Raw genomic sequence first — 24,007 nt, 5'->3', positions numbered from 1 at the left:
TGCTTTTTTTCTGAACTTCTTCTTATTTTGCATGTTACCATTTTGGGGAACTAATATTCAGCTTGTCTTGGAGAATGAGGCAATACCTCCTCCCATGACTGCAGGTGCTTGGTGAGGTTGCTGAGCCAGCATGGGAGACCTCTTTTTCCCAGAGTGCTCCGGACACACTCCACATGGTCCATTTCTGCTTTGCCTCCCCACTCCACCCCTCTACTGGGCAAGGCTGGGTCAGAGCTGGCCCCCGGCCTCTAAGACAAGACACAAGCACAAGGAAGCCTAATGGCAAGGACCTCTCCAGGCCTGGAAGCTGTATTTCTTAAGGCTCCCCAGGTGCTACCCATGGCTCCGGGTCCACATAGCCATCAGGGCTAGACCTTGGCACACTACCCTCTTCCCTTTCTGAGATCTCCCCATATAATGGGAAGAAAGGATTGGCTTTGCCACTGACTTTTGCAATCAGTGGGTTCTGGGTTCAAGCCCTGGTTCTGCCACTTGCCACCTGAGTGAGCTGTGGCAAGCTTCCACCCTCCTTGGGTCTAGACTGGGAGAGAAGGTTGGGTGAGAAGATATCAAGGGTCCCTCCAGCTCTGCCACTCCTCCAAGAGAACCCACAGTGCCCCAGCTGAGATGGCAACAACCCCTTACCCTTCAATGGGCTGTTGTGAGGCCAGTGAGGGAACACACAGAAAACCCTGGCCAAATGCAACATGCTCTACACAGTCTACACAACAGGAGCCATGCTCTTGTTTTATACTAGTTTGTCTCCAGTGCCTCCCAACTCCCTGTCTTTCTTGCATGTGTGTGTTTCCTGTAGTGGCTGGGGAGAAGTGTGGGAAACGGGGAGGCTGAGGCTGGAGGGTGGGGGAGCTACAGAGAGTTTCTCCAGATGTCTGGGTTTGCTAGGCCTGTGCCCTGACATGTTCTGGGCAGACATAATGAACCACTCAGATACTGCTCTTCACCGCAGAAGACAGGTCTTGCCGGGGAGGCAGAGCTGGTGTCAGAAAGATGGCCCCTCTGCCCGGCTGTGCAGAAAATGGCACAGCTCCCTGGTTTGCAGGCTTGGGTGCTGCTTCTTCGTGTAAGCGATGTGGCAGACGTGAGTCACCTGTCACACTGGGATTGGACAGGCCCAGACAGGAGTCACGGGTGGGGGATGCCCTGGGAAGATGGCTTTAACAGGGTTGGGAGGAGGGAAATAGCCACACTCCCTTCCTTGTGCCAGGCACTGGGATTCAGAATGGAATCAGCCCTGGCCCTACCCTGAGGAAGGTCCTCTTATTGACAGAGCAGATAGAAACCCAGTGCTGAAAGATAAGCAGGGCAAGCTCCCTTGCATCCTCCCCTTGCCCGTTCTGCAATTTCGTCATCTGGGCAATGTCCTAACGTCTCTCGCCCTCAGTTTCCTCATCTGTGAAATGGGAATGATAAAAACAATAGAGTTGCTGTGAGGATTAAAAGAGAGAATGCAGTAAAATACATAATACTTTCTTTAATGATAATTTTAGTTATGGGGGAAAACCTCATTTTTCAACAAATACATAATGAGGACCTATTATTACGTGGCAGGAATTATTTAGGCAATCCTAGTCTATGTAGGCCCTCACTGGGGCACTTGAGAATGTGGACAGAGGGAAGTAGGGAGTTTCAGGGGTAACAAAGAAGAGCCATCCAGCCTTCCCTTCTCAGAGATCCTTGCCGTCCCCCAACCCCTTCTTCCATCCCCCTTTCCTGCCATCCCCCAGCCCCTCCCTTCCAATCATACCACGTGTGCCTGGGCCTGGCTCAACAGTATCTTCCCAAATGGGTTACAGATATCTTAGAGGCTGGGAGCTCAAGTTGAGGCCCTGGAATTAACTAGTAACTTATGGGAAAACCCCAAACTCTGCCTCCTTAACAGACAATCACTACCAAGCTTCCACTCCACCTTGATCGCTCAGCTTCCCTGAAGTGAATTGCTCCAAACAGGCTAAGTATTAACTGTGCCTATGAAGGAAGAACCAGGAAATGCTGTCTTTGATAAGCCACATGGGTCACCCCGTCTCCCTCCAAGATAATTCCAAGAAGCCTTGGGACACCGGGCGTTTTTGTGCGCCCAGATAGGGAGACTTTCCTATGCATGCTGTTCAAGGCCTGTCTGAAAAGCAACTCCCTCAGCAACTCCAGCAGCTCTGGGCCTCTTTCTGAACAGGTGTGTTGGGCTGAGTGGGGGTGGGGAACTAATACACAACGTTTACTGAATACCTACTAAGGGCCAGGAGCCTTACGTATATTATTTCCTTTAATCCTCAGAACAACCATGTAAGAAGGAGGTATTATTACAGTACCCCATTTTAAAGATAAGAAGACAGAGGCACGGAGAGATTAAAATGAATTTGTCCAAAGTTATACAGGTTGTGAAATGAGGGAGGCAGCATTTGAACTTAGGTATCTCTCGCTGCAGTGCTGCTTCTCACTCTGTTATTTATACCAGTGGGTCTCAACCTTTCCTTTCGTTATCACTCTTCCCACTGCTGAAAACAGGAGCCTTTATGCACTTTTGTTCTCCAAGACCCCCTCTTTCCTATAAAATTTTGATCTGCAGATATACTTCAGGATACACAGTATGTACATCTGTGTACACACTCCAACCCTTGGAAGGCCAGAAACCATTGTAATAAGATTTTTTTCACCCCCTAAATCTCCCCAAGAACCAATTTTTCCCCCTTGGGAATAATACTGTCCCTGTGGGAAATGCATAAATTATACTAGTGGTTGTCAAAATGTGGTAGGAGAGAAAGTAGGAGAGAAAGAAGCAGCAGAAACAATGAACAAAAGAATCAGACCTAGCACTACAGGTACTAAATGATCAGAAAATAAGTGTGTGCAATATTTAAAGAAATAGTGGGTATATTAGGGCAGCAAAAATATCAACAAAGAATACCAGACTATCAAAAAATATAAGGTAGATTCAAAGATTATCACCTAAAACTTCTAGAAATGAGACTAACGTATGAGCTTCTTGGGGCTGCTGTTCTAAGTATGGCTTACAGTATCAGAATGTGCCGTGGCACTGGAATCAGAAAACTGAAATGCTGGTTGACTTGAGATAATCACTGCCTGTTTCTGGGCCTCTGTTTCCTCATCTGCAAATGAAAAGTGGAAGCAGATGACCTCTTAAGTCCAGTTCTACAAACTATTCCATCATACAACATATAACATCCACTGGGCAATTGTTTTTAATGCTCCCCATGATTATAAGCATTTTACAGGTTTTTAATTCTTTCAGTAACCCATTGAGGTATGCACTCTTGTCATACCCACTTTACATATTAGGAAATTGAAGCACAGAGAAATTAAGTAACTTTCCCAGCGTCCACAGCTGGTAAGCCAGAAGTGGACTCCTTCGGTGTGATTCTAGAGCCTTCTCTCTGTCACTGTACCATATGGCCTTCTAACAAGCTTGCCTCTTAACATCCTGGAATTCCTGCTCTAGAATGGTATCCAGAGCCCAGGGCAGCTCAATGACTAGCAGAGATTAACAGCAACCAGAATACCCATTCCAGTGGGACAGACAGACACTATGAAATTAATAATCAATTGCTACATAGTGTTAAGCACATCTATGAGTAAGGCTTTTGCTTATTTTAGACAAGTGCTATTTATGACAGAGCAACAAACAGTGACAGATTGCTGAGGCTTGCCTTCTGAAGACCCATTTTTGGAGAATTATTCATCTTGAAAGCATTTTTCTCCACCCTGGTTTCCTCATATGTAAGATGGGGAGGATAAGAATACCTAATATCACTGGGTTGTTGTAATGATTAAATGAGCTAATACTACTCAGGCGGGTACTGACCATGCCACAAATTTTAGTTCTTGCTGTTGTTGTTCTTGTGATTATTTCAACCCAGTGGGAATAAGCTCAGTTTTGTAGCAGATGACCTTGATCTAATTCCAAACTCCCCCACTTCCTAGTTGTGTGACTTAAAGTCACCAATCCTCTCTGAGGCTCTGTGGCCCCATCTGTGAATCAGAAATAACAATGCTTGCCACATTGGGTAGTTGAGAGGGTTAAATGGACTGTGAAATGCCCAGTGCAGTGGCTGACATCTAGGTACACAACAAATGTCTGTTCTCACCCCTGGAGTGTTTTCTCCACACTGGGCTTTTCCACTATGGTCAGAATCCAAAGAGGCAAAGGTTTCTGTGCTTCTCATTGCTCCTTTCCACCCAGGAAATTTTCACAAAGGCAATGGGAGGTAGATGATGTCTAAAGACATCCATTTCCCAGTGAGTAAGTCAAGGCAGTACAGTGACAGAGGTCCACAGCTTTGCAAACAGCCCTCAGGCCACTACCTTAACGGCTTTGGATAAACTGACCACCGAGGTGTGCAGCCACAGATGCAATTAGCAACAGGAAACGAGCCCTGTGATTAGGAGGATTTGGTAATTGAATCCACCAAGGATAAGGACACTAACCTTCCCATTTGGAAATAAACTAGCATTTGTCTTGTAAATGGCTCTGCAATCATTCTGACTGCACACCCAGCACTGTCCAGCGGTCCTATTCTGAGGACCGCCGGACAGGAAAAGAAGGACTGCGTCAAAGGGGTTTTGGAAGGGCAGCAACATCCACAGCAGTGGCTGAGTTTACTCTGCTAACCCCAACCGAGCCAGCCTTGGAAAGGGTAGAATTCCATACTTGGATTCTATGGCTGCCTGGTGCTCCCTTCCCAAAGCATCGGAGCTTTGGACCAGAAGGCGTTCCCTCACAGGATTCCTTTTTTAAGCGAATTGGGAACTCGGGTTTCAAGCACAATCTGTGGCACCTTTTAAATTCCATCTTAGGTTCACTGCTCCTTCTTCTTCCATAAGCCTATTCACGTGTTCAGTTGGTCCACCAGGAATAGTAAGTAAGCAAACACTGGGTGCTGAAAGACAGTGGTGGTATGGGGAGGCCGAGGGCATCCCATCCTGAGTTCTCTAAGTGAAGACTGGAGGTGCAAACACAGGGGAAGAGAAGCAGCCTAGGAAAGAGACATGGTCTGGGGAGAAAGAGCTGAAACCAGCATGAAGTTATCAGTGGCCACGGCAGCACTGCTGAGGACTGCTCCAGCCTCACCATCAGAGCATGGCACCCTGCCAGAACCAGTCTCCGCATTTCTCCCTGTGTGGAGGACAGTATGGCATTTCCAAAGGACAAGACAGGCAAGCCTGGCTTCAAACTCCAGCTTTACCAGGTATCAGCTATATGTCCTTCTCTGCATCTCAGTTTGATTACTGGAAGTGGGGACATTTCTATCTCTCAGAGCCAAAAATATGCAAGTTTTTTATAGTGAAGATAAAGCATACAATATAGCTAGCATAGATACCAAGCCATAGTAAGAGTTCAGTAAATGTTTGTTTATCCTTGCTTAACAGACATAATTGGCACCACATGGGACAATATACTCTCAGCCTCATAAGGTTTGTCTGTTTTACTCAATATTTATATAGAAACTGCGGTGTCCTCCTTAGGATTATTTCTTCAGCCTGACCCTGAGAAAAAATGCACTGTTCCAACTCCTTTAACTTCCCAGTTCCCATCACCAACCAGGAAGAACAGGGCCTGACCATGCGGTAATCTCTGTCACCAGCACCTCACCTCGATTTAATAGCAACGCAGGGTGGTTTATGTCTTAATTGTGGTCATGTCTTCCACGAAAAGCAAGCAACACAAGAGCAGAGATTATGGATTGTCTGCTGTGCGCATGGGAGCTGCCATGGTAGACTCCAACTGGGTAGACCAAAGAGCATACTGGTGTCCCTGTTCAATTTTCCAAGAACTGAAAAATATGTTTGGAAAGATACAATAGAAACATATCTTTAAAAGAGCAGCAGTATGTAGCAGAAAACACTGAAGGCCATGCAAACAGTGCCGAGCCTGTGTGGAGTAGTGGGAAAAGCAGTCATGGGCCTTAGAGGCAGACTGATGTGAATCTGCAATTTGAATCCCTGCTCTGGCTTTTATTAGCAAGGTATCCTGGGGAGCAAGGAGGGGGAGAAAAATCTGCTCATCCATTTGAAAATGGGGAAAACACCACCGAACTGCTGCGATGATGACACGAAGAATGCCTGGCACGTAGTGAGTGCTCAGTTAGCTGCTGGTTTCTTTCCTTCTCCTTTTTTCCCCCTCATTTCCCCTTCTCTTCTAGATAACTGACATTACTTTATTTGCTAATGAATTAGAATTAGTGGCAGATGACTTTTATCTGCCTGTTGGTGTCCATGGTCCTCTGTATACATACATTTGTACACCATCAGAAGTTGCTTGCAAAAGCACTTTCACTGGCTTCTTACTTTTTAAACAACAATCACAAAAAGCTCAATCCCCTTGGCCTAGCATCCAAACCTTTCCCTGGTAGTCCCCAACCCCCCACCCCGGAACCCCACCTGCAACCACTTGTCTGCCTAAATGCTCACCACTAGGATTCTGGGTGAGGTGGGTAGCTCAATTCAGCCTTGGGTTTGGAAAGATGGCAAGTAAGGCAATCTGAAGGCAGTCACACCAACTTGACCTTAAAGCACAAGGAAGATTCTGCTAAACAGACTAAGATGGGAAAAGCATTCTAGGCCAAGAGAATGCCATGTGCAAAGGCCTAAGATCTCCCTACAGCAGTGAGGCTTCACTCTAGGAGAACCTCTGTCCCCTCTCCACTGAGACTGTTCCCACTTCCCTTTTCTTTACTACATTCACAGTTGACTTCTTCACTCCCCACTGGACTCTGGAGTCTCATCTTTTATACCCAATTTTCAAAGTCACACCAGGGATCCCTGAGGGTCCCTAAAACCTTTCAGGAAGTCTGTAGAGTCAAAACTATTTATAATAATCTTACAACATCATTTTCCCTTTGCATTCTGACTTTCTCATAAACTCACGGTGGAGTTTTCCAGGTTGAATGCAGAAACAAATCCCTCTATAAAGCCAAACGTGGAAGGGATTTGCCAAAATGTAAAACAATGCCATTCCATTCATTTTTGTTTCTTTTGGAAAAGTCATTATTCATAAAATATATTATTTATGTTCAAGTAAATGTTTTTTTTTTTTTCATTTAGATAAGTGACAACAATTATAACATTATTTATTCAGTATTAATTACTAACATGGCAAATTTTGACAGATACAATCCACATAAATAAAAACCCTTTGGGGTCTTCAGTAACACTGAAGAGTAAAACGCTTTGCTGAAATGAGAGAGTTTGAGCACTGCTGCTTTAGGGCATGCCGTGAAGAAGGCAAGAAGGCAGGGGAAGACAAGGTATGTATGTAAGTGTTCTTGGGCAGCCATTTCAGACAGCAATTTCTGCCCATGACTAGGCTCCATTTTGAATTAATTTTTGTATATGGTGTGAGGAAAGGGTTTAACTTCATGCTTTTCCATGTGGACAGTTAGCGCCCCAGCACTGTTTGCTTAATAGACAATTTAGTCTCTCAGTGCCTTGGTAGCCTTAACTCTAATGTGCACTTTACATGGCTACCTTGAAAGGTATTGTGACATTTAATGAGAGAGAGTGAGAAAATCACAATGTGAGTTCCCTGGCATGTAGCAGATGGTCAATGCTTATAACTGAAGAAATGGACCATGGATCTGAAAGTGTTCTGAGGCAACAGCCATTATGATTACTACATGACCAGAGCTGTTTCATTCCTAAAGGTCTTTAGCACCCATGGCCACATTTTCTTGTCACCAAGGCCCAGGCTATCCTCAAGACACTGATTTGCAACCCTTTCCAGGATCCCCTGTTTCTGAGTGATCCTGAGAATGTCTTTGTCTTCTCTTCTTCCCTTTTTTTATCCTTTACTTTCTACCTTAAGTTTTTCATTAAATGTTCTTGGTCTTAATTACTTAATTTTAAATCGTTAACCTACTCAGATCCTTTTTGGCAAGGGGGTGGGAAGGCATGACTGAATGAATGAGTCAATCAACGAAAACATCCCTAATTTAAAGACTGAAAAGTGAAACCCCTGCAAGCTAAAGTGACTCACAGGGTCATCCCACTGCAGGTGTGAGAGGTGAGGCCGTGTGAAGCTAACTCCAGGGCTCTCCAGTCCTCATTTCCTCCTCCCACCCTGGAAACATCCTTTTAAATCACGTCTCCCTCCTCCACAGTGTTTGCAACACCTCCTGATTTAGTTTTCGCTCTGAATTTCATTAGTGTCCCATTTACCTCCTCCTCCTGATCTTCCAGCCGTTAAGCAGGAGGAGGCTGAGTTAGCAACAAGGGCTCCGCCTCCTGACCGAGGGAGAGGGGAACTCACAGAGGAGGAGGAAAGTGACCCCTGGGCTGCAATGCCAGATGCTGTTCTGGTCCACTGGGCTCAAGACAATAGACAGTAATTGGGTCCTATCTGTGTGTCATGCACTGGGCGCTCAACGATGAGGAACTATTCTTGCCAGGAAATCCCCAGGCTCATGGAGATGGATGGTTAACGTCTGTGTCATGCGGTGAAGGGACTTTATCCCCCTGGACAGGCAGAGTGACTGCATGAAAAGTGAGCTAGTGGTGGGAGGAGAAAGGCAGTGGGGATATTCCAGAAGGAAAGAACTGTATGTGGAGGCTGGATGGCTTGAACATTAAGTAGCATGTAAACAAGTAACCATATGGACCCTATTCAATGATTTGTTCTTACACTCCCCTCATTGAGTCTTTACGAGGTGCCTGCTATGTGCCAGGCATCTTTCCAGGGAGAAGAACAGCACAGGAGCCAACAGAGTAGGTCCCTGCCCTTGTGGAGCTTGCGTTCTAATAGAAGAAGACAGAAAATAGGGAGTTAAACTCGTCTAGTAATATATGTACCAGGTAGAGACAGATGCCATGGAGAAGAGTTTAAGCAGAAGAGGGGCCCAGAAAGAAATGGCCTGGGAGGACTGTTCCTTTGCACACAGTGGTCAGGGTGGGTCCTCACCTTCATTCGCTTCACCTTTCCCACACCTCTAGGGCCCTGTGGCTCCTTGAGCAGTGAACATGCTGGTGCTCAGGGTCCTTCAAGTGGCCTTAGGGACAGGTGAGCAGGCTGCTGCAGTGGTTGAGCTCTGAGATGGTGCTCGGACCAGTGTGGGGACAGAGGAGGAGGTCACAAATGCTGATGATGGGGCAGAAGTAATTGGGTCAGTATATATACAGCACAGAACACAAGGGGAGGGATGGTGGAAGATGAGGCTGGAGAGAAAGGGAAACATCCCATATGGAAGAATCTGCCTGTGTCGGGGTGCACATTTGATTCTATCCTGCCAGACTCAGATTCTGCAGCCTAATATTTTTGCAAAATGTCTTTCCTCCTCCAGTTTAGATGAGTTCAATGGGACCAACTATGTGGAAGGCCCCCAAAACCCAGCCCAAGAGACTCTGCTGCTGTGGATGAGCAGCAGAGTCTCTTGGGCTGGGTGTTGGAGAACCAGGGAAAGTCCCTGGAGAGAGAGGGATTGGAGAGGAGGGAGAGGAGACCACACTCCTCAGGTTTAGATGGGATGGAGTTCTAGATTCAATGACTTTAAAATTTTAACTTTCATGTCATTATTACATGTGAGTATGATGAAGTTGGAGAGTTTACTTTCAGCTTTTATCTTACTATGTTGAGTGAGCCTTGGTTTTCTTATCTTAAAAAGATGGTGTCATCACAATACCTTATGGGGTTATGGGAGTCAAATGAGATGCATCAATCAAATACTTGTCACAGTGCCTTGGTAAATGTGGCCCCATTTTACCTGTCCCTCTAAAGAAAGCAAAAAAAAAAAAAAAATTTTTTTTTTTTTTTTTGAGACAGAGTCTGTCTCTATCACCCAGGCTGGAGTGCAGTGGCACTATCTTGGCTCACTGCAACCTCTGTCTTCTGGCCTCAAGTGATTTTCCTGCCCCAGCCTCCTGAGTATCTGGGACTACAGGCATCTGCCACCATGCTCAGCTAACCGTTTTTTACTTTTAGCAGAGACGGGGTTTTACCATGTTGGCCAGGCTGGTCTCAAACTCCTGACCTCAAGTAATCTGCCCACCTTGGCCTCCCAAAATGCTGAGATTACAGGTGTGAGCCACCATGCCCAGCCAAAAGGTAAGAAGTCTTATTGGAGCTCCTCAGAGAATCTATGTCTCCACTGCAGAGCATTGATCTTAGTTTGTAGTTACACACCTGTCAGGGTGAAGGAAGAGACTACCTTTGTTTTTGTTTCTTGTGCTATCCCCAGAGCCTAACATAGTGCTGGGCTCATGGTAAATCATTCATATGTCTTTGTCAAATAACTAAATAAATGATTAATTAGAAGTTATATAAGGTCTAGACTCTAGTACTTTTTATTTTGGAAGACCCTTGACAAGACAGTTTCTCTAAGCCTCAATTTCTTACCTGCAAAATGGAAATCATATCTACGGTGGCAGAGGGAGTTACTGCTTCTAAAACACCCATGTCTTCCTCACCAGCTGGAACCCAGGAAATCAGGCAGGGCAACAGGGCTAGTTCTGAGCAACGAGTTGTGTGTCACTTCAGGACCAAGGCATCTAAGAGTCAATTTTCAACCACCCAGTGATTTCCTTGTCTGATACAGAGACCCAAGTGGCCAATCATCCAGGTGCTATCCCTAAAATATGGCAGAGCTTTCATCAGCCTGGTCCCTAAGCCACTAGGTAGAGCAAAGCTTTCCACCAACCTTGGATGGATATGGAGCGTGAGCAAGAAATACACTCCTGCTATATTAAGCCATTAGGATTCTGGAGTTAATTTATTACTGCAGCATAACTAAGCCTAACAAGATACACATTTCTATCCTGAAAGATTGCTGGAAGGATAAGAAAAAGTGCTTGGTACCTAGTAGGTTCACAGTACGTTTTCAGTAAAGGGCACACTTCCCTTTTTCCTGGATCCTTCCTCTGAATCTTCAGCCTCCCTCAGTGGGACTAACCTTCACTCCTCTCTGTACCATGTCCCTTCTCTAGCTTGTAACATCATTCCAGGTTTCCCACAGAACCCCGAAGTTTCTTGCTGTTTTTTCATTGCTTTTCTGCACAGCCACATGAGGAAAAGCTTCTAGAGAGCCATCTTAGCCACTGGACCTGGCCTCCAGACTACCTGCCTTCTGGTCAGTCTTTCAATCACCTATGCAAATCCCATTCACCATTATGCCTTTGATCTCACTCCAGCTCAGCTCAAGATGTAGCCAGAAGATACTGGGCCCTGCACGCTGGTCTTCTGTACCCCAGAATGAACTTGATTGGCATTCCTGCCTCTGTGGTCCTAGACTTACATGGGACCTCCTTGCTGCCCACACCCCATCACATACTTGCTGGACACCTGATCCTTGCCCACCTTGCCCTCCCACCATACTGGCTGCCAGCTTGGTTTCCAGCAGCTGTTGCCACCTGCCAGTCCTACTGCATCTGCTTCCTTTTCAGGAACTCCTTTACTCTGGCCAGACCTCCTCTACTTTCTATGCTGCCAAGCTGCAAAAGCCTCCAACCAAGAAACATGCAAATGTTCAGTCTGAGAGTGCGTTTCTCATCAAGGCCACAAATTTGCAGCTAATGACAGAAAATCAGAGAAGACATGGGACTGACCTGGCTCCATGTCAGCACGTTCCGAAGAGTCAGCAATGTCCGTGGGCCCTGCAGCCCTTTCCCCAAGGCCATTGGATCCTGGAGGACGGTGCAGGATCTTTTCTGTTGAAGCAGAGAACACAGATCCAAGTGAGTGAGGTGGCAAGACCCCCCCACCCCTACCAACCCAGCAGTCACTGCAAACACACATCATGGGAAAATGGGGCTTGTTCCTGGTCCCACAGCAATGAAGAGAAGCAAGTAGGGTCCTAGCACCTTGCAAATCCCATACAAATGCTTCCTCTATGCAGTCTTCCTGAGAGGCTCGAATGTTTTCTCCCATCTTCACCTTGTGCTATGGGAGTAACGGTCTTGTCTTAAAATCATGAAGATGTGCCCTTTTTACAACCCAAGCACCCAGCACAGGGCTTGGAGCAAGTGGGAACTGAGTGTTATTTGCACAAAGGCTTGACTGCATGCTGTGATGGGGGTAGACAAGGAATGGAGCATGGGGCTAAGACCTAAGGTTGGTGGTCAGTGGCCCCCGTTAACAGCTCTATCACAGATTCACCAGACAAAAAAGTCACTAACCTTCTCTGAATCTTACTGTCTTGCTGCTATGGTTTGAATGTGTTCTGCAAAAGTGTTGGAACCTAAATTCTTCAATGTGGTAGTGTTGGGAGGTAGGAACCAATGGAGGTGCCTGGGTTGTGACGGCTCTGCTTCATGAATGGATTAATAAATTATCATAGGAGTGAGTTAGTTATCTCAATCACAGGTTGTTATAAAGGAAGCCTGGCCCCCCCATGCTTGTCTCTATCACATGTGCTCACTCGCCCTTCTGCTTTTTGCCCTGAGAGCAGCAGCAGGAGGCCTACACCAGAAGCTGGTACCATGCTTTTGGACTTCTCAGCCTTCAGAACTGTGAGCCAAATAAATTTCTTTTCTTTTTCCCAGTCTGTGGCATTCTGTTACAGCAGCAGAAAGTGGACTACGGCACTTGCTCTGTGGAATGGGTCAATAGTCCCATAGTATACCACATGGGAGTGTTGGAGTCACCTGGGCAGAAGAGTTACATCTTCCATAGAAGAGCTCTGGTTATGCCTTACACAGAAGAGTTACACCCTCCATAGAAGAGCTCTGGTTACGCCTTACACAGAATAGTTACACCCTCGATAGAAGAGCTCTGGTTATGCCTTACACAGAAGAGTTACACCTTCCATAGAAGAGCTCTGGTTATGCCTTACACAGAAGAGTTACACCTTCCATAGAAGAGCTCTGGTTACGCCTTACACAGAAGAGTTACACCTTCCATAGAAGCGCTCTGGTTATGCCTTACACAGAAGAGTTACACCTTATATAGAAGACCTCTGGTTGTACCTTACACAGAAGAGTTACACCTTATAGAGAAGAGTTCTGGTTGTACCTTACACAGAAGAGTTACACCTTATTTAGAAGAGTTCTGGTTGTACCTTACACAGAAGAGTTACACCTTATATAGAAGAGCTCTGGTTGTACCTTACACAGAAGAGTTACACCTTATAGAGAAGAGCTCTGGTTGTACCTTACACAGAACAGTTACACCTTATAGAGAAGAGTTCTGGTTGTACCTTACACAGAAGAGTTACACCTTATAGAGAAGAGTTCTGGTTGTACCTTACACAGAAGAGTTACACCTTATAGAGAAGAGTTCTGGTTGTACCTTACACAGAAGAGTTACACCTTATATAGAAGAGTTCTGGTTGTACCTTACACAGAAGAGTTACACCTTATAGAGAAGAGTTCTGGTTGTACCTTACACAGAACAGTTACACCTTATATAGAAGAGTTCTGGTTGTACCTTACACAGAAGAGTTACACCTTATAGAGAAGAGTTCTGGTTGTACCTTACACAGAAGAGTTACACCTTATATAGAAGAGCTCTGGTTGTACCTTACACAGAAGAGTTACACCTTATAGAGAAGAGTTCTGGTTGTACCTTACACAGAAGAGTTACACCTTATATAGAAGAGTTCTGGTTGTACCTTACACAGAAGAGTTACACATTATATAGAAGAGTTCTGGTTGTACCTTACACAGAAGAGTTACACCTTATATAGAAGAGCTCTGGTTGTACCTTACACAGAAGAGTTACACATTATATAGAAGAGTTCTGGTTGTACCTTACACAGAAGAGTTACACATTATATAGAAGAGTTCTGGTTGTACCTTACACAGAAGAGTTACACCTTATAGAGAAGAGTTCTGGTTGTACCTTACACAGAACAGTTACACCTTATATAGAAGAGTTCAATGGATAAGGGGAGGTGCTAAAGTTTTAGGTCATTTGCCTCAGGTCATTGCAAGAGGAGGAATAGGAATTTGAACACGGGCCCTCAAAGCTTCAAGGTCCGTGTACTTTTCCTGCCCCATACTACCATACTTACCCATGAAAAATACTACAAAATGCCTTTTTATACAAGAGACCCACTAGGCTAAAGAATAAGGCATGAAGGATACACTTAGGTGTAGCAGGTTAACGTCCCAAAAAGCCATTATTTGAGAAGTTCCCTGAATTCATATTTGCCAGATAGATCTAGGATCCTAGCTAAGAAAACACGACTGTCTATGATAAGGTAAGGAATTGCTGTTAATTCCCATGAAAAACAAAATCCACTTAATTGTAAAATTTGGTTGTCTTCATCTACATTTAATATGTTTCTTTATGGCAAAGTATTCTAAATAAAGAGTAACTCTATTAGGCAGGAGCATTCACCAGACTCTGCCCAAGTACAGACTTCCCTTTGGTACTCTCTGGAGACTGGCCCCTGAACTACCTTCAAGGTAGAATTTTGTTTTTTTGAGACAGTGTTTTTGCTCTTGTTGCCCAGGCTAGAGTACAATGGTACAATCTTGGCTCACTGCAACCTCCGCCTCCCAGGTTCAAGTAATTTTCCAGCCTCAGCCACTTGAGTAGCTGGGATTACAGGTGCCCACCTCCATGCCTGGCTAATTTTTAGCATAGATGGGGTTTTGCCATGTTGGCCAGACTGCTCTTGAACTCCTGACCTCAGGTGATCTGCCCACCTCGGCCTCTTAAAGTGCTGGGATTATAGGTGTTAGCCACTGTGCCTGGCCAGGGTAGAAAAAGTAATGGGCACAAGTAGAATTAACAAGACAGTTTGGGAGTAAACCTAGAAAAGTCCTTATAAATCATATTATACTCACCAAGATTAAAATAGGCAGTACACTAAGTAGGATATGACTATCATTTTACGCATTTCAAATAGGAAATAATGGCTATTATACCTTTAATTTTTATTACTCTTTCCTGTTCTTTAGAAGTTTACTACCCCACCACCACCCCCCAACTCCACCTCGAGTTCCAAAGACAGCAGGAAAGTGGCTTCCTGGCTCTAACAACGGGCAAGGGAAGAGGCACTTTTTCTGGTGTCTGGGTCTCTCCCCAAGTGCCAACCATCTGGTGGCTTTTAGGACACAGAGCTGTTAGCTTTGTCCCCAAGGGTCCTGCTGGGGTCCTAGTCACATTCAGTGACGCCTATGTTGATGATTGCATGAAACACTTGAAATCTTTCTCAAGTACCCTTTTTTTGTGTCTGGGTTATGAAACACCATCATCTCTCCCTTCCCTTCACAGCTTCAGGCCAAAGCTTGTGCCTTGGCTTCTCACCTGTGCCTTATCATCCCTCCCCTCTTGAAGAAGCTGCAGAGCTACAGTTTTTACTCCTCCTCTCCCGTCATCTTTGCCAAGTCTTCAGGGAAAACCTCGTCTCTTTGTCTTCCATCTTTCAGTCTGTTTATTTCCTTTTCAAATCCCATCCCTAAATTCCTTTTTCCTCAAAGTACTTCCAGTGGGCAACACAATGACTGACAGTTAATGAAAATAAAATACTCATTTGTTGGTGGAAAGGTTTTAAAAGAAGTATTTATATGCTAGCATTCCATTGAGGGGAAATTGAGTTCAGAAGGGATTACAGTATTCATTCATTCTCATAGTCACTCATTCATTCATATACTGAAGATTGTTGCTGGGCAGAATGCAATGATGATTCACAAGCAAATCCTGCTTTTGGGAAGCTCACAGGCTGGCAAGAAAAACAAGACATGGCCACAAAGAACTATAATGTTTGGTAGTTTTGTAAGAGAGATTCAGACAGTACCTAATGAGTGGACAGAGGATAGGGATTGCCATGACTCAGACAAATGGTGGAATAAGGCCTTGCAGCAGACTTTGTATAAGGTTGGGGGCATGGAGACAGGGCTGGTGCTCCACATTTGGGAGGAGAGGCATGGGAGGTCCAAGCATGACAAAGAACAAGTGTAGATCTCAGCTTTCCAGAGTGTGTGAGCTGTGCAGAGGGAAGTGGAGGACATCACACCCAACAAGAGATGTGGGCCTCAACAGGCTGGGGAATGTGGTCATTGTTCCATGAGTAATGGGGAGCCTCTGAGTGCTGTTGAGCAGGATGTGACATAATTGGAGATCTGCTCTAGAAGATGAATGTGGCAAGCCTTGCACAACATGAACTGGAAGAGGAGTCGCCTGGAGCAGGGAGCTCCTAATTGTGTGCCAGGCATTGGCCAGGCTGTTAGGTGCTTTGATCTTTTTTAGCCTTCTAAACAACTGCAGGAGGCAAGCATTCTCCTTTCAGACTTGCAGATGAAGAAAGGAGACTCTGGGGAATCTAAGTTGCCTGCTCCAAAGCCCCTCGTGAGGAAGCAAAGAGACAAGATCCAAATCCTGTTCTTTTCCTTTCTAGGCAAGTCATAAAGCAAGCTGTAACCTTGTGCATGACACTGTGTACCTGACACCACTGTCTTTCTTCTCCCAGTGCATCTCCTGCCTGCCCACGGGTATGTGGGGCATAATCATTTCCTGGGCCGCCTTTCAGGAAGGCCCAGGTGGAATTAAATGCAGAATGCCTCTGCTTCTGTTGGATTCCCCCAAAGTGACTACAGATCAAAGAGATAAGATGATGCCTTGAGATAACACTGCAGAGAATTTCAAAGGCAGCAGGAAACCATCCTCCTCCCTGGCAAGAAGTGTTAGTTTTGTCTTTCCCATCTCAGCTAAGCCGTGGTAGCAGGAACAGTGGACACAGAAACCCAGGAGAAAATCTTGTGGATACGCAGGAATCTGCTGGGGCCCTGCAGAACGTCAGTGAGAGACTCATCATTCCTGTACTCTGGGCTGACCCCTGCTTGGGGAAGGCAGTCCAGAGGACTCCTAATGTACTCGGAACTGTATCATCGCACCAGCAGCCTGGAGGAGATGATCTCCCATCAAGATGCCTGCTATTAAAACTTTGTTTAAGGAAAACAAAAAGATTTTCTCATTCTAATTTCCTTATCATTAAATGGGAATGAAAATAATGGACTAAAGAGAATAAGTACCTGAGTCTTAGTACATACATTATAACACAGAATCATTTCTTCTAGTCTTAAATGTTCAACATCATGGGCGTTGCTTTCTTAGGGAGGTAGCTCTCCTCCTCACAAATTTACCAATTGAAAAAATAAATTTTTGGAGAAGAAAATGCTAAAACTATAGCAAGTTCTTCATATCTTTGAGCTAGCTCTTATGGCCAGTGTCTTATAATTATGCATCTTTGCAATTTTCTTTTCCACCAGACTGGGAGCTCCTTGTCTTCGATGGCTGTGTCTTCGATTCTCAGCACACAGTGCTGTCTCTTTCTACCTCAGCTACCTTATTTTGAGATCTGTACAAATTATAGAGTCTGCAGTTCTTCTGATATTTTTATGTTCCCAGACTGGTTTGAAGAGCAACACCATTAAGAGCACATCCAATCTTCTGAAGACCATCTCATTATCATGTAAATTATTAGTACAAAATACTTCACCTTGTTACTCTGCTAAGAGCTTTGGTTTCTAATCCAAGCCAATTATATGTGCCAACATTCTCAATAACATCTTAATAATGCCAATCCTTTCAGGCCTCTGGATAAAATCAGACCAGGTGGAGAGATCCGGAATCCAAAGACATCCTGAAGGGGTCATGGCAGAGGGGAAAGAAACAAAGCAGCAAAACTGAATTCAAATCCTGGCTGGCTATGTAGTTGGGACAAGCCAGCTGGGATCAGGATAAGCACTCAGTAAAGGTTAATACCCTTCTCCTGACTCCTGAGAAAAGTAAAGCCATAAAACATGTTGCAAGTAAACAGGGAGAGAAGATCCACCACATTCCCGAGTCCATTTAGAATATGGATTTTTTTTTTTTTAAAGCCTTTCTCTCTAAGGACTGGATGAAGCAGGTTATTTCATTTTAATTATGGCAGCTGCAGCTGCTGCTTGTGGATTCAAAGACCAATTTTCACATTAAAAAGAAAAAAAACACATACACACCCACACACAAACTCACTGAGAAACTTCGCTGTATATACAGAACAGCATCTCCTTCAGAGAGCACTCCAGTTAGGTGGAAAAATCTAAAATGCCCTGCTCTAGACACTCAGAGCCAGGTGGAAATCCCTGTGCGTGCTCACCCCCAGTTCCCCTCCCACCTTGCCTCCTCTCTGTCCTGAATGTCAAAGAGCAGCTCGTGAGCCACACAGTATAATGGAATGTTTTGCGGTGAGCAGCTGCATATTTTTAACACACGCAAGGGGAAATAAAGGCAGCAGATGGTTTTATGTAATCTTCCAATGAATTTTTAACTGAGAGTCCTCATTCATGAAGACCTGAAAAGGTTTTTTTTTTCTTTTTTTTTCACAGGTCCCCTGTGGGTCAAGCCAGCCAGCTCTGGACATGTCCTGGTGAGGCTGTGTCTGTTTGCCTCTGCCAGGGCAGGAAAGCCGGGAGAAGCCTGCTTGCCTTCTTCTGTCTTGGTTTCCACTCAATGTTCTCTCTTATGGTTCTTTCTCTGGGAACACACAAGTGGTTCTCAATGTTCATAATGGCAAACTCATGAATGGCTCATGAATCCTTCATAGGAATAGGTATGCTGTGAAAATCTGAACAAAGTGTAGTCTTATGTTTGAAATGACTGAGGATCTGTGCTATGGCGGGGACATCTGTCAGAGAGAGGGTCAAGGGGAACAAGTGGGGCAGATGTACCAGTGTAAGAGAAAAGATACCAGTTTCCACTTCTAAATGTAAGCATGTGGTGTTTGGTTTTCTGTTCCTGTGTTAGTTTGCTGAGGATAATGGCTTCCAGCTCCATCCATGTCCCTGTAAAAGTTATGATATTGTTTGTTTTTACGGCTGCATAGTATTCCAGGTGCATATGTACCACATTTTCTTTATCCAGTCTATCACTGATGGGCATTTGAGCTGGTTCCATGTCTTTACTATTGTGAATAGTGCTGCAATAAACCATATGTCTACCTGTGTCTTTATAACAGAATGACTTATATTCCTTTGGGTATATTCCCAGTCATGGGATTGTTGGGTCAAATGGTATTTCTAGCTCTAGATCCTTGAGGAATTGCCACACTGTCTTCCACAATGGTTGAACCAAGTTACATTCCCACTAACAATGTGAAAGTGTTCCTATTTCTCCACAGCCTCACCAGTATCTGTTGTTCTTGACTTTCTAATAATTGCCATTCTGACTGGTATGAGACTGGGGTTTTGATTTGCATTTATCTAATGATCAGTGATGTTGACCTTTTTTTATACGTTTGTTGGCAGCATAAATGTCTTCTTTTGAGAAGTACCTGTTCACATCTTTTGCCCACTTTTGGATAGGGTTGTTTTTTTCTTGTAAATTTAAATTCCTTTTAGATTCTCGATATTAGGCCTCCATCAAATGGGTAGATTGGGAGCTGAACAATGATAGCACATGGTCATAGGGAGGAGAACAACACACAGCGGGGCTTCTCAGGGAGTGGGAGGAAGGAGAGCATCAGAATAAATAGCTAATGCATGTGGGGATTAATACCTAGGTGACTGGTATTAATACCTAGGTGACTGTAGCAAAACACCATGCCACACATGTACCTGTGTAACAAACCTGCACATCCTGCACATGTATCCCAGAATTTAAATAAAATTAAATATAGAAAAAAAAGATACCTGGCTCTCATCTGAGAAAGATCATGTGTTTAGAGGATATGCAAGAACTGCCTGTACGAATTGCCTAATGGAGAGCACTGGCAGGGGAGAAAACAGTTCCCAAACAGCCACAGGTGCTACAAGGCAGCCTGATGAAGTTTTTGGTATCTGTGGCGAGTTTTATCCATTTTCTGAAACTTGCTTTTATTTAACCAATGTCCATCTTTAAGCCCTTCAAGCACACTATCACAAATTTTGGGATTTAGAAGTGCCGGACAAACACAAACTCTAGTTTTCAACCACTGGCGTTGTCTCAGACCTCTAGGTCTCTGCTCAGCTGTGTCCTTAGCCTACAAAAGCCTTTCCTCCTTCCAATGCCACCAGAACCTCTTTTCTCTATTCTTCAAGAGCCAGTGCAGATGCAAACATTTCCATGAAGCCATCTCTGTTGTACCCAGCAAGCCTAACTGTTCTCCTTTGCCTAAGAGTCATCAGGCTAGCTGATTCCACCACTAAGTCCCAGGGGTGACTTGACCTCTGCCTAGGTCTAGTGCTCTTTGATTTCTTCCTATATATTATACTGCCAGTGCTGCTTCTAAAATGCAAGCCTGACCCTCCTGTTCTTGGCTTGAAGCCCTTATTGCTCTCCTATTGTCACTGGGGGAGAAGAAATCCAAACTCTCCCCTAGAGCAAGAAGTTCTCTGGCCACTCTCACCCCAGACCCTACATGCTCCAGCTAAACCACAGTGTTTTTAACACCTCACTGTCTTCCATGGCTCTTTCCTTGGCCTGGGATGCCTCTGTAGTGCTTGTCCACTAGTTTCCCTGGGCAGCATCCCATCACATTCTGGTGAAGCATCTCCCCTCTCTTGGAAACCCCTTTTCCCACTGCTCCCACCATGTGGGTTGTGAGAGTAATAGGTGCTGTTCATTAATTATTTCTGGCTCTCAACTTTCCAGGCACATGGTGAGAATACCCACCCTGACAGGGTCACGTCATTAACTGTGGTATGAGTTGTGAGGAGAAGTGTATCACTTCCAGGTGTTAGATTTAACTGCCAACGCAAGACCCTCCAGAGCTCTCTTTCAGCACAGTTGGGATCGCTTGTCAGTCCAGGTCCCTGGGGACTGCAATGAGCAGAAACCCCTTTCCTCTCACCATTTCTATTGCCCACAGAGGATGTGGAGTGTGCAAGATGGGATGAACCCCTTGATGCTATCAATCCTCTAGGATTTGGAGGATGATTTGTACCCAGCATGAACTGGCTGATCTGATAGATTCATGGGTCCCATGATAATTGTCATGGTCTTAAATAATCCTGCCTCACTGGCTGTCACTGATTGGTTCAGGGCTGGGCACCTTCACAAAGCTGAGTTAGTCATCGTTCCAGACCCCAGACCCCATTCCTTTCATTGAGGAGACCAAAACCTGATAGAAGATGAACCAATTCTTCCCTGGGCATTCTGAAATCAATAAGTGAAGAAAGAATGTAGTATCTATCGAGCAATTCTCCCACCTTAGTGCAAATCGTAAGATGCAAAAATTGAAAGCTGTTGGTGGCCATGCAGATGTTATGGGTTGAAATGTAACCTCTGAAAGGAAAAAATGCTGGAATCCAACCCCCCAGTACTGCAGAATGGGGCCTTATTTGGAGATAAGGTCTTTATAGAGGCAATCAAGTTAAAATCAGGTCATTAGGGCAGGCCCTAATCTGACAAATGTCCTCATAAAAAAGGGAAAAGTGGGACACAGACAGAAATACACACAGGGAAGATGCTGTGTGAAGATGGGAGTCACGCTGTCCCAAGCCAAGGAACCAGCAGAAGCCAGGAGAAAGGACAGATTTTTCCCTGGCACCTTCAGAGGAGCACGGTCCTGCTGGCATCTTGATCTCAGATTTAAACCTCTAGAACTATGAGACAACACGTTTCTATTGTTTAAGCCACTCAGTATGTAGCACTTTGTTAACACCAGCCAAAGGAAATCCATAGAGGGAGGAAAGCAGGTCTGTGGTGACAGAAGAAAGCTCACCCACCTAACGGGTCATAAAAAATCTAAACAGAGTTTTAACAGAATCTAAACAGTTCCAATCACAATTCTCCTGCATCTCTGCCTTTTCTCTGGCTGGAGGGTTCATCTGCTTCTTGGATTCTTGAGATGGTAGTATGTCCTTCTGGTTTTTTGAGACTGGGGTCTCCCCTGACTCCTAGACTGGAGTACAATGGCATGATCTTAGCTCACTGTGGCCTCTGCCTCCTGGGGCTCAAGCAATTCTCCCACCTCAGCCTCTTGAGTAGCTGGTGTGCACCACCATGCTGGTTCCTTTTTGGTTCCTTTCTTTGCAAAGACAAGGTCTCCACTAAAGACCATAGGTGTGCATCACCATGCTGGCTATTTTTTTGTGTTTTTAGTAGAGACGAGGTTTCACCATGTTGCCCAGGCTGGTCTTGAACTCCTGAGCTCAAGAAATCCACCTGCCTCAGTCTCCCAAAGTGCTAGGATTACAGGCGTGAGCCATCATGCCCAGTCCTTTCTGTTTTGAGTATGATGGTTTGGAGAGATGATGGTTCTGTTACTTCAAGCCAAGCATCCTAATGAACACTGTTTTTAATATTTAATAATGATCATGATCATCACCGTGAGGTTAAGCAAAGGAGTAATATGAATGGATCCATGTACTGGTGAATTGACCAGTCTGGTGGCTCCATCAGGCCCACTGCTTCTACATGCTGTTCAAACATGTCCCCAGAAGACAGAGACAGGGTACCTCCCGTCTGGCTGCAACAGCCTTCATACATTCACACAGTTTGATCCTCCTGGTGTTTTCTTTAATCCAGTAACAGCCAGAATAAAATCTGAAAAGGATTTTCTTCTGCACAGTTATGCCTTTCTTCCCAGTCCAAACACAACTGCATGCCTGGCCCCTTGAAATGCTCCAAAACAAAACACAAAAGCCCAGCCAAATCCCTCATCGTGTTTTTTGTTATTTTCTTGGCTGTACAAACTTAGGGACCCTTTGTTTCTTCTGCTCTGTCCTTGGACTTTTCCTTCCCACATTCACCTCTGTCCTAGCTGCTATACCAGCAGCAAGGGCTCCCAGCTAGCAGAGGAGGAGAGGGGCACTCTGAGGGAAGGCAAGCTGGAACTGATTAACCATCTCAGACTTGAGCTGAAGGTCCCCTGAAGCAATTTACCAGCCTCCTGGAAAAACCATTGAACACAGGCCTTCACAGGCAGAATGTGGCTGGATAACAGGGTATGGATTATGAGTTTGGTCTTGCAGAGCAGAAGATCATTGTTCAAGGTACATTTGAGCCTCTGGGACAGCCACCATGGTTTGAATGAACAGAATCATTACACCTTGAAGATCTATAAAAGGCAAGACCCTAGCTCTTCTCTGAAGGACTAGAAACAGCGATGATTCTCCTGAGCAAGATTTGATGACTAGAGGATTGCAGAGTTCACCGCCCCCTCCCCAAAGTAAAAGAGGCTCTTGATTTTTCCTCATTCATTCTCTCCAGGAGACCTTATAAAAACATGATGGCTTTATCAAGCTGCCAGCCATCTGATCAGAGAAATTAGAAAAGAGCAGGAATTTTCCCAACTCAGCTGAATGGGAGTGGGCAGGCTGAATGGACACTGTGCTAGTCACCTGTCTGTTTGCTCCCAGATCCGCTCCCTGGGCTGCCCTGCTCTGCTCTGTTTTGCAGGGAGCTATGCTTCTCAGGTTCCCTTGCTGACTGGTCTCTGGGTAGTCTGGGCTAATGAAAGACCCTGGCAGAAGACTGGAGCTGAGAAGACAGCAGCCAGCGTGTCTCCACCTCTTGCTTTGTCTTCGCCAATGTCCCTGGCAATGGCCACATAACCCCTGTGGCTTAGGTCTTGACAGTCACCCTACAAAATGGTTCTAGCTCCTGCTAGATTATCCCACCTTCTGGGATCTGGAACTATCCCCTCCTCTCATTGTCCCTTCAGCCTACGGTTGATAGTTGTTGCTGATTTCTGGGCTGAAACACGTACTGTTTATCTTCTTAGCTGTTTTGTCAACTGTTTGACCAATTCTTTACATTGAATTCTATGGAAAGGTCAAGAGTGAATTCTGTTTTCCCACCTGGACTGTGACTGATAAAGGTGCTGAGAAAGACTCTGCAGGCAGGAGCATCATTCTGTGGCCCCCAGGACAGTGAATGTGCAAAGGCTCTCAGTGCTTGGGCTAAGATAAAGAGCCGCTTACAGCACTGACCGCTGCAATCAAGCCCAAGAGGGAAGGGTGATAGGTGGGGCCCCTGTGGGGCTGCGGAGGCAACCCTGGAAGGAGAATAGGGAGATACAAAAGCAGATTTTTGCTTTTTTCCCCTGTAAGTTCAGTTAGCTTGCATGGGACTCTTTTTTGCTGCCATTTGATAAACTAATGTGGGAGAGGCCATCAATAAGTCAGTGAACACCAA

At 45.1% G+C, this 24,007-nt stretch overlaps 1 protein-coding gene across 27 annotated transcripts in view; it reads right to left on the bottom strand.

The window, feature by feature from the left end:
- TENM4 (teneurin transmembrane protein 4) overlaps positions 1 to 24,007 on the bottom strand; it is a 3,204,727-nt gene that overhangs the window by 581,793 nt on the left and 2,598,927 nt on the right. For all 27 annotated transcript variants that reach the window (XM_078340117.1, XM_078340116.1, XM_078340121.1 and 24 more), the window contains one exon: positions 11,566 to 11,667. In XM_078340117.1, coding sequence (XP_078196243.1) covers positions 11,566 to 11,667 — 102 coding nt within the window. The remainder of the gene's footprint in view (positions 1 to 11,565; positions 11,668 to 24,007) is intronic.

Source organism: Callithrix jacchus, chromosome 10 (genome assembly GCF_049354715.1).
Source record: "Callithrix jacchus isolate 240 chromosome 10, calJac240_pri, whole genome shotgun sequence".
Classification (NCBI taxonomy): domain Eukaryota; kingdom Metazoa; phylum Chordata; class Mammalia; order Primates; family Cebidae; genus Callithrix; species Callithrix jacchus.
The sequence above is the reverse complement of the archived record's forward strand: the minus strand, read 5'-3'. Positions and strand labels throughout refer to the sequence as shown.